This window comes from Pseudopodoces humilis, chromosome 9, assembly GCF_049639895.1.
Source record: "Pseudopodoces humilis isolate 2021_Gansu_Grassland_sample_001 chromosome 9, ASM4963989v1, whole genome shotgun sequence".
Classification (NCBI taxonomy): Eukaryota; Metazoa; Chordata; class Aves; order Passeriformes; family Paridae; genus Pseudopodoces; species Pseudopodoces humilis.
In genome coordinates, this window is record NC_142208.1 from 7,636,713 (window position 1) to 7,654,513 (window position 17,801).

The 17,801-nt window shown below is 39.9% G+C and overlaps 2 protein-coding genes across 9 annotated transcripts in view; one reads left to right on the forward strand and one right to left on the reverse strand.

The window, feature by feature from the left end:
- FAM13C (family with sequence similarity 13 member C) overlaps positions 1-6,755 on the forward strand; it is a 116,351-nt gene extending 109,596 nt beyond the window's left edge. For 3 of the 5 annotated variants that reach the window (XM_088059677.1, XM_088059679.1, XM_088059681.1), the window contains 4 exons: positions 1,559-1,654; positions 2,914-3,113; positions 4,122-4,223; positions 4,990-6,755. In XM_088059677.1, the coding sequence (XP_087915803.1) occupies positions 1,559-1,654; positions 2,914-3,113; positions 4,122-4,223; positions 4,990-5,113 (522 nt within the window). In that variant the 3' untranslated portion in view covers positions 5,114-6,755. The remainder of the gene's footprint in view (positions 1-1,558; positions 1,655-2,913; positions 3,114-4,121; positions 4,224-4,989) is intronic. The other 2 variants (XM_088059678.1, XM_088059680.1) reach the window with 1 other exon arrangement.
- Positions 6,756-7,167: 412 nt separating this feature from the next.
- Positions 7,168-17,801, reverse strand: part of PHYHIPL (phytanoyl-CoA 2-hydroxylase interacting protein like) — a 132,847-nt gene continuing 122,213 nt past the window's right edge. For all 4 annotated transcript variants that reach the window (XM_088059682.1, XM_088059684.1, XM_088059683.1 and 1 more), the window contains 4 exons: positions 17,595-17,791; positions 12,505-12,679; positions 11,425-11,542; positions 7,168-7,973 (listed from right to left, as the gene is read on the reverse strand). In XM_088059682.1, the coding sequence (XP_087915808.1) occupies positions 7,439-7,973; positions 11,425-11,542; positions 12,505-12,679; positions 17,595-17,791 (1,025 nt within the window). In that variant the 3' untranslated portion in view covers positions 7,168-7,438. The remainder of the gene's footprint in view (positions 7,974-11,424; positions 11,543-12,504; positions 12,680-17,594; positions 17,792-17,801) is intronic.

Below are 17,801 nucleotides of genomic sequence, written 5' to 3' on the forward strand. Positions count from 1 at the left end.
AAATTATATTTCTTAAGAAGGAAAACAAAGAAGAAATTATTAGTACAATGTAGAGGTAAAAGAGACTTGATTCAGAGATAGGAAAGAGAATAGCAGGGTGCCTTTGTAGCAAAGGGTTCAGAGAGGGTGCTTCTTCTCAGGGCTGAAGCAGCTCTGTAACATCATCCCTGAAACACAGTGGGGTGTCCTGGGGCTGATGTTTGCCCTGCTGATGTCTGGTATGGCTCAGCACCATCTCTATCCAGACTTACCTGACATAGTCAAACAGAGAGGCCGTTGACCAGGTTGAAAGCAAAAAAAAAATTCTCTCTTTTGGCTTGTTTGGCATTCCCTAGAGCTCTTCTGTGTTGTAGTTAAATAGAACAGGATGCTTGGGGAAGAGAAGCAGCCAGGCTGGGATAGGCAAGTCCTGACATTCTGCAGTGAAGGGTGGCTCTAGAAGTGGTACCTAAGTACTCCATCAGCCAGATGTGAGCAGTGTCACCAGCCTGCGTTTGTCTACTGTCCCTCTTGCTCCTGCTGTCCAGGCATTTGTCTTTCTGAGCAGCTATGGACTATTGTTTTTGCCATCAGCCACTCTCTTCATACCTGCCATGTCTTCACTCATCTGAGCAGGTGCACCTGGGCCTCTCTGTAGTGCCAAAAATCAGTGAAATTGCACCCAGTGAGTGCTCAGGTGTGGGAGCTGATGAGTAGGGGCTGATGGTGGACTAGGAGCAAATGACTCCGCTTGGATGTTTTATCACTGAGAAAAATGTTACTTTGGGAGTGTGGGGATGTGGTGGCATGACATGGTTGGTTGGCTGGGGTGGGAGGGTTGTCTTGTTCTGTTGTTTTTTTTCCTTATGGAATTTGCTTTTTCTTTTTTTTTTCCTTAATGCAGTAAGTCAATCTAGTGTACAGCTAGTTTCCCTAAGGTGTATTTTTGTATTTGTGAATATTTGTGGCTGGATCAGGCACTTAACACCTGATTTAAAATCATATTCTCTTCCAAATGCTCCAAGTGCTCATGAAAGACCAAGAGCAAAGTAAATGAAGGGACAGTAAATCCCCATTGTGGAAGGCAGCTCTGGTGAGGAATGCACACAGCAAAGCTGCACAGAGCAGCTCCATGTGCAGGCTGCAGAACTGTATTCTTGGTGCTCTCCATCCCACTGGACCAATGAGTGGCTTGTCCCAGGCAGGCTGTGACATTCCTGCTGCTGTCATCACAGCTAAGGGTGTGAGCTGGCAATGCAAGGCACAGCAGCAGCACATCTAAACTGCTACTGCTCTAGCAGCAGCCTCAGAGAGAGAATAATTTACCCTTTGCCTGGGCAATGTGGCCAAAAAAGTGAGGAAACCACACTGGGTATTCTTCATTAGAAAATAGATTGTAATTTTTCCTTTTTAGATTGTATTGACTGAATTACAGTTCCCATGGAATATCTATTGAACCAAAATACACATCTGCTCATACTCTTATAATACCTTTTTCAGCTTTATAGGAGAAAATTAGAACCTTTTTAATTTACTTTTTAATTTTTGAGGGCTATGTTTTGATATGATTTCTCTTTAGGTAACTAAGCAAGAAAAGAGTCTCATGAAACCTCTTTACGACAGATACAGAATTATCAAGAAACTTCTGGCCGCTCCATCCTTGATCACAACAATTGTAAGTTGGAAAGAATTCATCCATTGTCAAGGAAACATACAAAATGCTGTGTTTGATTTGTACCTGTATGTCCGTTTAGCGGTAATGCTGATGGATATCCAAAAAACCTGCTCACTGGTTAATACAGGGTGTTGATACTTCAAATAGAGCAAATGCTCTGTAAATTTCAACTTCTGCGCATGCCAGAGGTTCCAATGTACAGCAGCAGTTTCTGAGACAAGAACTTCAGTGGGCTGGCTAAGACATCGAAGTGGCTGGCATTAGTTTTCCATTGTGGCAAACATCTACAACACAGAAGGAAATCTTTCTCTTTCATGAAGGACTCTGCTGTCACTATATCTAACTTCTATATGTTATCAACAATGCTTTCATCAATTGCGTAGTACATATATGCAATTTGTAGTACTTTAATAATACATTGGTGCTATGGAACAGTACTGGTCTCATAGTGAGTGAAGGCAGTGGAAACCAGCTACTCGGAAGTTAATTAGCACGTCTACCAAAAATATTAATCTAATAGTAATTTGGGCTAGGTCCATTTTAAAAATTACTATAGTCTTGTTAGATGACAGTGTAACTTCACATTTCTTTGAAAAATCACAGTGCAAAGCTTTGCATACTTGCATATGAGTATTTCATTGAAAAATTTCCCTGAAATTTCCCCAAAGTGTTACTTGTTAGGAGCTTTGTCCCATGGAATTTTTGTGTTTAAGCCTTAGTCTTAATAGCTTAATTTTTTTCTGAGGGTGGAGGAATGTGAGCAAGACACCAATACCAGTCTATTTTAGAAGTTAACACTAGTAGCTATAAAACTGTGGAATCTCTCCCTTCAGCTCTTTTTATAGTCAAAACATCTGGATATAATATCAGGAGATAATAATAATGGAGATGTATATGTAAGAGGAGTACAAGTTCCAGCCAGACTGCACTGCTTACATAAATACAGAATGTTAGTTAAATCTTTGCTATGTGTAAGGGCTTTTGGATAGCCAGAAATAAATTCTGGGCTGGAGACACTTGGAAGCAGGGCCAACTTCTGTCCTTTTTACTCACTGGTAGGGAATACACAGTAACCCAGTGACCCCACAGGAGTGCTTTCATGAACAACCTGAGGTAGATCTGTTAAACCTTTCAATATGTGTAATCTGTTTCAATTAATACATCCAGGAAGTCAGATCCTAATTCTTTATGTTGTCAGCCTATTACTGTAAGTACTGTAATTTAAACAATTAATTTGATAATGTTTTGTATTTCCCAAGCAGGAGGAGGAAGACTCAGATGAAGACCATTCTCAGAGCACCCATGAGTTATCATCTGGTCCAATGTCTTGCTTTCCTGTTGAAGAGCACCTATGTTACTCACAGGAGGAGAGTGAGCCTGCACATATTTCACCCCTGGATGAAAAGAAAGTTTACAGGCAAACAGCCTTGTCTATGTCCAATTTACATGAGGCAACAATGTAAGTTCTCTCTTTTTTCCCCCTGAATGTTTTGAAACAATTCTTTTAGACTTTGTGAGTAAAATATGAGCCTGTAAAAGAAATATGAGCCACACCTGTTGCATAGGTATATTCTATACCAAAGGAGTGATTCAGTGCTTTCTTATGGGAGAGAGGAGGCAACGGAGATTCATTGTTTGGGCAGCATACTGGTGGTTTGAGCTGTTTATTAAAACAACTTTGTGCCAACTTTTTGTCTCCAGGAGGGGAAAGGTAACTTGTTGAAGACTGTGCCTTCCAGGAACACATATGTTCTCATAACTTAGGGGATGGTATCTTTCTTTTGTGTTTCGATTGGCACGTCTTAGATGCATAAATGAAGCTAACTAGACTCTAACACTATGGAGATCAAATAAAAATTACTTAGATTTCTATGTAACTCAACTATGTGTACAATAGTTTGTTCATAAATGCTGGGAAGATATTTCTGTGCATTTTGTCATTATGAAAAAAAAATAAAAATAAAACAATTACCAGGAGCAAATTCATAACAGAATTCTCTTTCTGCTTAAAACCCTTACTCTCTGAACACTAGCTAAAACATGGCCTCCAAAAATTTTGCTTCTGGGTACCACTAGCATTTCCACTGCATCGCAGTAATGATTGGGAACAGCTGCAAATAGGAGCAGGGCTTGGATGTTGACTTTAATTCAGTTACAGCATTTCCTCCTGTGAGATACTGAGCCCTTTATACCCCATTAATTCCACAGGGAATTAAGGCTAGTAGCAAGTATCAGCCCTGAATGCTTCTCCTCCTCTGTTGACCAGAGTCTCTGCCTTCCCTTTATTAGCTGGAGTACCAGTAAAAGGGCAGGAGTACAACTGTGTATGGAGTGTGATGGAATGTCTCAGGGCTCTGGTCAGTGCCTGCCAAAGGCCCAGAGCAGAAGGTCTCTGCTACCCAAATCCAGGGCTTTCACAGCCCTCCCAAGCACCAGAGGGTTTCATGTTCTCATCTATGTTTCACAGGCCCGTTCTGCTTGAACATCTCAGAGAAACAAGGGCTGATAAGAAGAGGCTTCGCAAGGCTCTTCGAGAGTTTGAGGAGCAGTTCTACAAACAGACGGGAAGGTAACTCAGCAGCTCAGCAGAGCCCTCTCCATGTCCCCTTTGGGTCCTGGGCAGGGGTGTTTTTCTCTGTGAGGGTTGGTACTCTGGGGTGAGCAGGCCAAAGGGGCTGCACCTAAGGGCTGGAAAATACCCTGGAAATGTCTGGTCTCTGGAGATGCCCATCTATAGCTCTACCTAATTCCTTCAAAATGTGGTCATCCGTGAGGAAAGACAGGATTTGGGGATCTTCCAGGACACACCTGAAATGGGTATAAACTCCACCTCAGCACTGGATATTCCCTGAGCTGAAGGGAGGCTGCTAAAAATCTCTTTCTGAGGATGTCAGTCTGCAGGGACAATGAGGCATTTTTAAACAGACATATTTTAAAACCAGAAGTCACAGGTTTTTTTATCCAGAATTAAATACTGACCATTTTTCACTCTGTTTTTCCTCCTCTTCATTTAGCAAACCTTTTTGTTGAAAACTGTGGTGTATGTGGGCACTGGTAACAGTTTTCAAAGCACTATTACGACTTCTCTGCATATTTGAGCATCAAGTAGTTATGCTTCCACAGCTGTCAAGAAAGTTATCTGGTGTATGAATATTCAGTATTTTAAATATTATTTTATTTCTATATATTAGAACCTTTTAGTCCTGTCAAATTATCTTTAGTCATTTACAGTCAGTAAAGAAACCCCAATCTTCATCAGTTGTTGCAATTAATTTTTAAGACTGTTTCTCCTCTTACTCATAAAAAATGATGGTGCTTTTATTTACTTTTCATAGGAGTCCTCAGAAAGAAGATCGGGTGCCAATGGCTGAGGAATACTCTGAATACAAGCACACAAAAGCAAAAATCAGGCTCCTGGAGGTTCTCATTAGTAAGCATGATATTTCCAAAACGATTTGAAGTGAATGCAATGCTGTGATATTGATCTCTAGGGGAAAAAAAAAAAATCCAAGCAAACAAACAAGTAATGAAAAAGAGAAAGTAATTTTACAGGTCTTGGTCTGCTGCACAATTATTTGACACACTGAGATTTTTGATGCACTTTACCAGTTATAATAACTGTGATGAGAGAGGACAGCAATATGCAAGATGGGTGAGTGGACTATAGAATATATTTTTCCTTTTGAAAAAGCCTTGAAGTGCACTGTGAGAATGTTAAGAAATTAAAAGGATACTGAAGTGATGTAGATTCTCAGTTTGGAGAACTGAGAATTGCTCTAAGTGTGAGGAAATGTTCTGCAGGTTTTTAGTACATCTTAGTACATGCTAATGTGCCACACGTTTGTTTCCAGAATTAACATGACTTATAACTAATTAATAATGTTGGCTATCAAGGTGCTGATTCACTAGGTTAAAAGAAATGAATTAAGGTGAGTGAAAGGAAAACTCAGAAAATACTCTAGCTGTCAAGACAGAGTGGCCATTCAATTCCAGTGGCTTCAAAAAAAGGTACACAAGAAGAAGCAGTGCCAGGAGTAGAGCAGAGTGATGCTGCTTATGCAAGAAAAGGCCAGAACGTGATGCCAAATGGAACTAGTGGTGTTGTAGGAATAAGAGAAAGTGCTTGGCAAAACAAAATAGCTACAGGTGGCTGAGGAAAGGTGGAACAAATGTACTGGCTGCTGTCCTTTACACTAGTTCACAGGACCTGGCTCACAGAATTTAAAAGTCAGTAAATAGATCAACTACATGCTAATTTTGATTTCTCTATTAACCTTTGCACTTTGGTTTGCCCGATGCTATAACATTCGCTTCTCTAACTACCAAAGCTCGTTTAGACGCATGCACTTTGTAAAATGTTGAAGTACTTCTTGTGTTATAAATTGCCACATATATATATATATATGAAAACAGGACTAGATTAATGCATTATGCTAAGATATTTTGGGTAGATAAAGTACATGGTATATAAGTGAGTGTCACAGTTATCTGATGAGGACTGCTAGACTTCTTGTTTACTGAGAATAAGGTTAGAAAAAGTTATTTTTCCATTGGAGTTACACATCTTTCTTAACTTTCAGAACACTACACTTCATAATATTAAGGAGAATTGTCACTGTTTGTGATAGGCCATTGGTGTGAAAAGTGGACTAGTAATAGAAGGAGTATCAGTAGGTTTCGTACTAGAAATGAAAAGCAGGGATTCTGGGGAATTCCTAGCCCAGACAGAAAGAAGGGAAGAATTACTTAAAGAAAAAAATAAGGGACTGGAACCAGTTGAATCATGTTTAGTGTTTTGCTTTACCTGTCATTTTGTATTGACCACATAGTATAAGCAAGCTGTTTTCTACCTTGGTAAGAAGATTTTGATTTTAATAAGCCTATTATGTACCAACCACGTTTGTATTTATCTAGTATGTAATGGCATGATTTGGAAAATGTACGCATCTTCAAGTAGTATGGAGGAAATAATATGAACACTAAAAAAGGAATTTTTTATTTTGCAGCTGTTTGTTGTTTCAGTTACTGATTTAATAATTTATAACTTAACTTTTATGAATCAGAAATGGTCTTCATAAATCTGTTTTAATTAAAGTCATCTAGAGCAACAGGAACAGATACAGAGCTATTTGAAGTTTACAAACTACATCTTTGATAAGGGAAAATGATTTAATGACATGTATACAATTGATATTAAAATGTAATCTATATATTCTATATGATTGTATAATATTTTATACAACAGTACAAATAAAATATTTTTCTATTATATTTATTATGTCGAGACACAGTTTCTGTTTTCAGTTAGCTAATATAAATAACATAAATAACACTGTCAAACAACACGTTGGAAGTGCTGACATTTCTAGGCTCTGAAATTCAAATCATGCTGCAATTACAACCTTTCATGCTGTTCAGTTATCCCAGTACTTGTTCAGTAGTTAAAATGAATGCATATTTAAACACCATTTATAAGCCGTTATTTTTATTTTGCTGAAGCAGTTTATATAGGATTTTGTTATGTTTGGCAAGAAACAGAAAACAATTTTTGCAGCATCTAGGTATAAATGGTTGCCAGAAAGAAATCCAGGACTTCTAATCATTTAAAGCATCGGGAGAACAGAAGGGAAAGAGGGAGAGAAGAGATCCTAAGAAGGCTATTGGAGATTTTGAAGACTGGTAGTTGCTTTTGGTGACAGCGGCATGTGCATGCTTCTGACAGAACTGTCTGACTATGGAAATGGGCAACAGAGGTTTGAAGGCTCCTAAGGAATGAAAGAAGTTTTAACGTCCAACACTGATATTGCAGGTCTTGCAGCTGGGATCTTTCTTTGCATTTGCAGTAGACAAGCTCATTAGTTGGTGACCAGTAATTTCTGCAACTGTGCCAAGGGAGAGATCCACAGGATCAGTGTAAATTACTTCCAGAATAACATCCTGGGCATGATGGTAAACCATGACCCCATCTTCTTCATCGCAGGTCAGAAATTTGTTATCTTTTATATTTAGCTGGGGAAGGCGCTGCTTACAGAACTCATCTCCTGGTGACCCCACGGGGGCGATCACGAGGATGACGTAGTGGTAGGCTGTGTACATGCAGTAGAAGTCTCCAAAGTACAAGTTAGTATTTGGGTTGAAGAGTTTTTCAGCTGCAATCTCATACCTGTATCTTCCATAGGGTGAATCTTGAGGTGGCTTCCCGGTGTTAAACTCAGTGTTGCAGCTAAAGAAGATGCCTTCCAGCTTCCCGCTGATTGGAGAGCCATGGCTGCCACTGTTATCCTTAACAGAGGGCTGCATAGCATTCCCATGATGCTCTCTACAAATGAAGGACTGGTATTGTTTATTTTGTAACACATAGGAAAGAAAAAGTGAAAAGTTATCATGCTGTTTGGAAACAGGACTGAAGGGACACAAAGGAAAACCATTACACTGAAAGCTGGGATTAATGTCATAGTCTTAGGACCAAGAAAATGAAGTGCAATCAGACTTGGGAAGAGCTAGAATAATTCCTGCTCAAGGGGAAAATTTGCTTTTCCAGCCTGCCTTCTCTGTCAGCTGTCTGGTTATCATATGTAGGCAAAAAAAAACAAACAAAAAAGCCCCTAAATCACAAATGTCTTTAATTAGCTAATTTGTTCAGACTTCCACTACATTTCTAACAATAAACACATGTTGAATATTGTAAGTCAGTCTCCCTATGCTGAATATACTGTTTGTTAATATGCATTTTTAGCATAGGCAGTATAAAGCTCATGTAGAAAACTGCCAGTGAAAGTTATTTCTGAAGGATGCTTTTCAGAGAGGTTATAGGAAAGAATGTACTGTCTACCAGTATTTTTTGTCCCCAAATGATCATTTCAAGTCTAATTGGTTTAGTGCAGGCTTCAATCAGTGCAAACCTGGGCACAGAGAACTAGGCAATTTGGTTAGTTTCCACTTTGGTTGGTATCCAGCTTCTGCAGTCAGTAGTCCTAAGGGTAAAAAAAGACTTTTTTTTTTTTTTTTTTTCCCAAGCTTAGCTCAGTTTCATTCCAGTGAAAATAAATGTACAAGTAAATTTTTAAAACGCCAAATCCCATATTATGTTCAGCAGCATTAGGCTGTTAAACTCAGTAGAACACTCCAAAATACTCCAAAACACCCCATCTAACCCTTCTTAGCCCCTGGGATTTTATGTATAGCAGGGCAGTTCCCAGGATTTTTGCCCCACACAGCTCTAGAAATGCCCCAGTGGCAGCTTTGGCTTTCTCTGCACATGCAACCATGTGATACCTGAAAGGGAGCCATCCTTTTTTGTAAGTCCTGCAAAACACCATATTTGCTAGGCACCCTTAGTATAAATGTCTTTATATTCACTGACATGACAGACTAAAAATACATGAGACTCTGGGGCTGGAGATTCTTATATTCCCCTCTTGCTTTGCTTTTACTTTTTTACTTTTTTTTTTTCCTTTTGTCCTTCTTTCCTTCTTTTAGGAGAGAGGAAGCTAACCAAGAAAGACTGTTCTTGCTCTGCTTTTAATTTGCAACAGGTCTATATAAAATAGTGCTGTGTGGGAGAAGGTTTTGCTTGGTTAACATGGGAGGTAGCAGTCAAAGCAAACAAATTCAGTGTATACATTACAAAAAGCTCTAAATTAACTCAGTAATATCTCCAGCTGTGATTACTTTTTCATTACCTGTAATTTCCTCAGCAGCACATCTTTATTTTACTCTAAGATAGACTTCAGAAGTTTTCTGAGCCATTCAAATACTACCTACTTACTGTCTCAAGCCTTACTTCATGAGACATTGATTGGAGTGGGGGGGTATAATTAGTATTTTATGACTGAAGAGATTACTAGGGAGAAAAGAAAAAGAGGGGAAAAAAATAAAAAAGGTTAAATGAGCTTAAATGACCACCTGAAACCTCTGCAACCTGAAAAGTCAGGCTTCATTCTGAGAAAGTAGGTTCCATTTCTGTGGCAAGATACTGACATCCAGTGGCCAATTAGGCTAATTATAGGTCGCCCTTTTGGGCGACCTGAGCTGCTTTGTGGTGCTCCCAGCCCAGTAAGCTGCAGTGACTCAAGCACCCCTTCTGAGCTCTCACCTCAAACCTCCATTTAGGGGATGCTGCTTTAGCACCAGGAACAGCTGCCTGTGTGCCAGTGCTACCAGAGCTTTTCCAGGCTGTGATGACACCAGAGGCCATTGGCAGGCATGGGATGACAAGGAATTTTCCCTAACAGGAAGCATGTGGTTAGGGTTTTTAACATAACATGCAGATGGCTATACTGAGGAGAGATTAGCACTTGTGACTGTTTAGTCTATTTCTGTTCAAAAGAGGTGACCATCAGCCAGTTCTGGTACTGTAGCTTTCCACTGACCTGGTAAAACACAGCTTTTTGTCTCCAGCTCACTAACAGAGGGTAAACAAACTCATCTCTAGCGGTGTTGCACCAAGAAAGAACTTAACAGGAGGAAGGGGAACAGATAGAGTGCAATCAATTAGAGTCACATTTGGCAGAACAAGCTATACAAACCCACAGCTATAAATGCACCTCAGTGGTAATTTTTAACACTAATGAACACAAAGGCAGATGCACTATGATTACATAGCTGAAAACAAAGTAACATGAAGATCAGAACAGCACAGGCATTTCCCTTCTGTGGTATCCAGCCCAAGATGACAGCAGTAGCTTATGAGGGCCTCGAAGAGCCTCAGTAACTGCAATTTATTCTCTACCTCCACCGAGTTTTGCAGCTTTGTCCCTATGTACAATAACATAATCCTTCCAAGACACAGACGGAGAAGAGTAAGCCCATGCTCTGCAATATCCAGTACACTCTTGGAATAAATCAGATACCAGTGACTACAAAGTGGGAATGTTTCCAAGTGTGGTGTAGTCTGTTCTTTGAAGCTGGATTACCTTGAGTTGCTTAAAAAACTTTCCATTCTAGGCAGGTACTGGTGTGACACACATAAAACTGAAATTATGTGGCCCATCAGGAGCCCCATCTCCCCATGAATATTAAAGATGCGCAGTCAGTGCTGCAGCCTTCCAACACACTGCTTACCTCTCATCCATGTTCTTTTAACAGGAGAAGGTTACCGTGTGGGGCTGTTCCTGCTCACTCAGCATACTCCTTCCATCAAAAAGCTGCTTTTTTTCTTGTACTGACACTTCCAACCATGCATGGAGGGCACACTGGGTCTCCAACAGAGCAGGGAACCTACCTCCAGCTATCCTATTTTTCATTCCAACTGAAGCACGGTGTCGTAACACTGTCTAAACATTGTGCCCTCTCTCTCCTCACATGGTCTGTAAATTAACATTCAGATTGCAGAGTCTGTATAACCGCATTTGGGCATGGAAATGGGATGGTTGGAGAGCAAATGTTTGAGATGGAACTCTTACATGAAGGCAAATGCCTATACACACTGTTGTACCCTCCTACTCTCAGTCATCTCACTCTTAATTTCTCAGTACAGTGGAAATATTTGGCTACTAAACTCTCCATTATGATTACAAATGCTTTAACCAGACTGGAGGCCGTATGAGTACCTCAGTTTCTGCTTCAAAACACAGGCTTTTATTGCCTAATGGAAGTGTCAAGTTAAGCAAGGTGAGAGAAATGAGTTGTATTTGATTCTTTGCCTTCCTCAGAATGGGTGATAAAGCACACAGACATTCTGCTCTAGCTTTAGCACAGCTGAGTCTATTTACTTATTTTCATTACTCCTTTAATTTGCCAAAGGACTTTGTATATGTTTAGTTTCTTACCTGATATAATCAAAGTATTCTTTGTGCTGATTCCGATAAAAAACAGACAGTTTAAGCATACGGCCTGCAATCACTTCAGCTTTTTCCAATAGCTGTGTTAGGTGAACTTTTGAATAATCTGGAAAGGAAAGACAAACTGCTAGTACAGGGGGCAAGAAAAACCACAACACTCTCCAAAAGCCAGACACATGCAGACTGAAAACTGGGAACAGAATCTTGGTAATATACATCACGCCCCAGTTTTCAACAGTGGCAACAAGCAAATCAAATGGCAGGAGCAGGTATTTGTGATTCTTCCAACTCCATCCTTATGAAGATTCTACAAGCCTACAGCAACTTTTGGCTCAGGATTTCCTATGTTAGAGCTGGTTTCCCTATATTTGGGACTGCAGTGCAGCTCAGGACTGCAGAGGAGCTCAGGACTGCCCTCTCTGCCTGCTATCAGTTGACAAACCTGGTTGTGAGCCAACAACCAATGATAGAACTAACTGTCACAGCTAACTAACTGTAACAGCTCGCTTAGGACCCAGCTTAAATGGCTTCAAAACCAACATGGGATTCATAGTGCGCTTGCCTCAGTCTTCAGCTTTCACACAGGCATGCACACTGGCAGCAGGTCATGAACGTCCAAAGGAGGCTTTATAAATCAAAGACTGGCCAAAGTGACTCTTGAGATGGAGTGTTGATGGTGTTGAGGCTTTGCAGCATGCAGAGAAGGCAGAGCAGCAGAATTTCTTAAGCTGTCAGGGGGCTGCCTGACAGCTCTTCCTTTGCCCCACAGGTGCTGGTAGGCAGTGACAGGCACACAAGTAGCCCTTTCCTGGTCTGGGAGAAGCACTGGTGCCAGGCACAGCACCCTGAGACAGCTAAGCTACTGCATGAGAAAAGGGTGGTCCAGCTGCCTCTGCTTAATGTGCCAAACCTCAGCACATACAAAGCCTAAAGTTTGAATTCCACTTTCTAGGGGTGACTATTTAAGGCTACCAGCAATTGACACTGGCAGGTGACCAGCCCAGTCTGGCAGCAGAGCCAGCATTAATTGACTCCAGCCTGTGGAACAAGATCCCTCAGCAATGTTACCTGCAGTACAAAACTCGATGATTTCACTCCACTCTGAAACGACGTAATCACCATCGACCTGTTTCGAGGCTGTCTGCACTGCTACGGTGTACTCTGTCCTGGGGCTCAGGAACCAGTGCCCACGCACTGTCATGGGCAGAGGAACAGCCTTGGCCACCAGCTTGGTTGGTACGTCCTGACAGAAACAAAATGACAAAGGACACACAAGTCAGCAGTGAAACTAAACAAATCTACCACCCTTTCCTTCACAGCTTTTGCAGTGTAGTCCCCAACCCCTGGCTCTTTGCTGCAACTTGAGTTTCTTCCCACAGTTGGCACAGCAAAGTGAGCAGTGGCAGAGGACAGTGGTGTAAGGCCTGTTCTAAGAGACATGGGGATAACTTGCACATATTAATTAATTATTTGTTCCAGTGACTGTAGAGTATTACTATTATATGTAGCCAAAATATATATTTCAGACTAGGACCATTTGTGCTTACTGAGAACAAAGGTATCTTAATGTAAGAGCTTCTTGTGCTCTCCCTGTTTTCTTTCAGCCAACGTAATCAAACAAAATCCCTCCTGCTGTCAATCAGTCCATCTACACTGCTGCTGCTACCTTCCAAACTAAATTTCAACAGGCAAAATTAAACACATTGCAGAATAAGTACAGCTGGTACACATCTTTCAAAATACCCTTCTGTACAGGAATAGCCAGAAGAAGCCAAACAGCCTGTGCCTATCACTGAACCTCTTGCTTTCCCTTCCACTGCCCCTTCAGGTCCTCTGTTTTGCTCTTCCAGTATATCACAGCCCCAGGGTGAACCAAGAAAAATAGCTGCTTGTTGCAGTTGATATACTTGATTTCTACACTACCAAGACTTTGGTACAGACCACAAAGGGACAGAAAAATTGACAAACGCGACAGTTTATGCTAGAACTGTGGGGGAAAGGACTTGTGATGGAGCTGAATGGTTCTCTGTACCTAAGGAGCTGTGATAGAATGAGAGATATTTACTATTGAATGTTCACCAGTAATAACAGAATAGTAAGACAGCTGCCATGTGAAAAGTGGATACTTTAAAGGATATCCTTAACTGTCCACCCATAAATACTAGTCCATAATCATCTACCTGTAAATACTAGCATAGTAGTCCTTTAAGGAAAAAAAGAATAGAAGGGAGATATTTTCTGGTCATGATCTCTAAGCAAGATCTGAAGGATTTTTTTTTTCCCTTGTCTTCTATTATGGAAAAAGATCTTTCTCCTTTTGTTTTCCTATCAGCACAAAATTATCTTCAGTTTCTGTATTAAGAAACTGTAAAATTAGCAGCTTGGGATATCATAAGAATTGATGTAATTGAGTGAATGCAGGGTAAAATTTTGTTGTCATGATTTCTCTTTTGCCAATTTTCATTTAAATTAAATAATAGTTGGGTGAAAAATTTATCTGAAAAGGAGACAGTTGTGCATGCTACAATTAATAATATGTAGGGAAAATTTACAGAAAAAAAAAGAGAACACCAGATGATATTTAAAGCTACCACTCCAAAAGGCATCCCACTGGACTGAGTCTGCTACTGCTAATGCAGTCAGCAGGTGCCACAGTTAACATCATTGTTCTTCCTGTCACCGCTTCTTGGGTTATGGTAAAAACAGCTCCCACCTGGGTCACACTCCAGTGGCAGCTTTTTCCCCATTAATTTTGTCAGTTTTCATGTAACATTAAAAGCCTTGTTGCCCCCAGGTGTCAAAGCTTTACCTTCCAGCTGTGCATCAGCAATCTCTTTTAACCACACCAGAAAAGGGGGAGACTACCAAAATAAAAAGAATAAAAAGAAAGAGGCAGACCACCACATTAAACTGAGGGGTTTATATCTTGTACAGCTGGAGAGGAGGGACAGATGTGGTGCTTCTCATAACTCTAATCTGATGGTTTTTTTCCTAAGCAAACACCACTTTTTTTTTTCTTTTTTTTCTTTTTTTGTTTTGTTTTGGTTTTTTTGTTTTTTTTTTTAATGGCTACAATGCAGAGGAAATGTTCAGATGTTCACACTGAGGTTCCTCTGTGGATTCTCCACTTGTTCAGGTGTTCACATTGAGGTTCCTCTGTGGATTCTCCACTTCTCCCTTTCATCTCCCTTCTGCTCAGTGCTCATTCCTGACTGAGCCACCAAAGATGTGCAAAGCAGGTACTATGCCAGCTCAAGGAGAGCCAGGATTCTAGAGTGACAGATGGTTGCTCCACTACCAGCACCCACTAGACAAATCTAAAGGTACCTAGATAGCAATAATTTCTAAGAACAGCCTGGAAGCTTTGAATAACTAAGCAGCAAGATGTATGAGTCACTCTGGTCTCCTTTTTGGGAAAAGAGGCAGCTTTCAGTCTTCAACTTTCTCCCATTTCATGTTACCCTTCCCTTTGCCAGGTTATCTTGTAGACCACATTGTGGGAACTCAGCACACCCAGATTCTAGTCCCAGTTTATCTAAATATTTGAGTATTTTTCTTACTACGTGGGAGTAATAATATTTACATATTTTAAAAAAGAGATGAAGTATTCAAAATGAATTGAAAAGAAGACAAAATCTTATTACAATTCTAGTCTTTGCACACCACTACCAATACAAACCTTCTCCTTCACAGAGATGATGATGATAGTAGAAAATAATAAACCTTTATGCACCCTAACTATGCTGAATATACTTTATATATTTATCAACAGAAACAGTATTATTGGAAGGATGAATCATTCATGGATGGTCTCCCAGGTACATGAGAAAACAAACAGCTCCCTTCCCTGAGGTACAGCATGGATTTATCACGTTAAGCCTATATCCCAAGTAACTTACAGCTATCTGAGCAAATTGATACTTAAAGTGCTAATTCTGTATAAGTTAGAAAATGAGCTGGTCCTTTGCATTATCACTGTGAGAGAGATGGGCACTTGTATTGCTTTACCCTACCTGGAAGCTAAGTAAGGATGAATTCTCCTTTCACATGCATCTGCAGGGTGATGTATGACTCCTAGGAGTAAATCCCAATGCTCTTTATTGTATCTAGGCAGTAGGGCTCCCTCTTCTCTCTCTGAAAAGCTCTGCTAGGACAAAGTGCAGTGCTATCCCTCTCTTTTATGTGAAAGCTTTGCTAGAAAGTCAGTGGATGGGTGGGGACTGAAGTCAGTTCCCTGCTGTGAGGACTGAGCCCCGAGTGCTGCAGCTGCTGGGCTATCAGCTCCTGCTGCTGACCTTCAGCTGGGTAACTCCTATGGCCAACCTTAGAAGGAGGAAGGATGCTCGTCTTGAACCATACCTGTGTTACACATTTGGAATATGAGCACTTCAATTATTAACCAAAGGTCGTCGTAGAAGGTGTGTTAAAAATTGCTTAGTACTAAAGATGCATGAAAGTGACCACTCAAGTGCTCTGGAACAGAGTTGGAGTATTCAGTCTGTGCTTTACTATTGTCCACCTCTCTGCTCCCTGGATCTCTGTCACTCAGGCTTGGGAATAAAACCATCAAAAAAATTACATGCAAAAAAAATCTTAACCAAGTCACTAACAAAATTAGTAGCAAACAATTTTTAGTTAATTCCAACAAGATATCCAAATTATTCATCATTTAATTGATGATGATTTTAGTTGCTCATTCTTACAAAACCAATTACCTTTGTCCTATGACTAAATACTACTGCACAGTAAAAAACTAAGGAATTGCTGAGAATCACAAAATAAATCTAATAGCTTATCTTTATTACACTACCAATATCCTTTTCCCCCTATCCATTTTAAGTCTAGTCTCATCACTGTGATAAAGATTCTGAAGTGTATGTGGTGTTCACTCTTCTAAGATGGCTCTACTTTTCACAAAAATAAATGTTGCAAGTATACACCAGTCTGCACATGAATGAAAAACATGTAGAATAATAAAAGAAATGAAATTAGAAAGAATCCATCTCACTTTAGAGAGTATATGTATTCCTGCACTTTAAAATGGGAATTTCAATTCAAAGGCTGTCAGTCCAAAATTAGTAAGAGTAAGAAAAAACTACTTTATTTTCTTTTACAATTAAAAATGGGGCATAATATATGTTTATAATAACATTAGGTTTAGTAGTGCTTCACACACTGGTTCCTAGCAACTGCAACACCCTGGCCAAACGTGTAAAATTCTCAATTTCAAGCAATAGTGATTTTTCGTTACTCTTAATGCATATGTTACTTCCAGCCAAAAAAACAACAACAAAAAAGGTCAAATAAGAAAATTATTCACATTACATTAACAGAAATCTCATGGAAAATACTCTCATAATAAAAAACCTCAGAGAAATTGGTGGGAATATTTTCTGTTTATCCCACTGGCTTAGAAACCAGCAGTTATTTAGGTGCTGAGATAATTACAGCCCTTACATTTGTTTGGACAGTTATTTGTGCCTTGGCAAACCTTATATTTTAGATAAGCCAACATTATTTTTAAATTTGAAAAATGTTCTGTCTCATTCCATGTTTCCCTAGACATCTCAGTATTTCAACTGTTCTGAGGTCAAAGCAAATTTTGCTGGATTTGGTAAGTACAGATCCTGCAATGCCTTCAATATGTTCCTGCACCGGAGGCTTGAGGAAAGAGGCCAGATGAATATTCAGGTCACAGTGCTGAGTGCCGCAAACTGAAATTGCTGGAAGCTTTCCTGAAGTGCATTAGAATTCGTGGCTCTTCTGTTGAACTGATATGTGCTGCTCTCAGGAGTCTGTCACTGAACAAGGACAGGCAGAGAATACACACATTTTGTAAATAATGATAAAGAACTAGTCAGGAATAAAAATGGCATCTTGCACTACATTAGAGAGGTTCCAAAAGTGCTTTTAAATGAAACAGAAAATGTAATGTGCAGTTCTCTGTGGAACAAATGTATTTGTGTGTACATGCACATAGGCTGAAGGCAGAGAAGGTACTTTGAGTAAACCAAAATTCCATGAGATTAATCAAAACCCACCTTTTCTGGATATCCAATTCCTGTTTCCCATGGCCTGGCTTTGAAAGGTTAACAAAACACAGAGATTCATCTGTTTAAAATCAAGTATTTGTGCCTTGATTTTTATATTAAAATTACCTTGTGTTTGAATTTGTTGGAATTCTTGTTTTCTTTCTTGTTGAGATCGATGAAGTAATGAGTAATGCGATCCTTGGATTTAGAATCCATGTCCCAAGAAATCTTGAAGGAATCACATGTGATGTTACTTATTTTGATGTTGTGTGGGACTGGAAGCTCCTCCATCTCTGCAATCCCACTATCTTGTGATTTATTCCCTGCATAGAA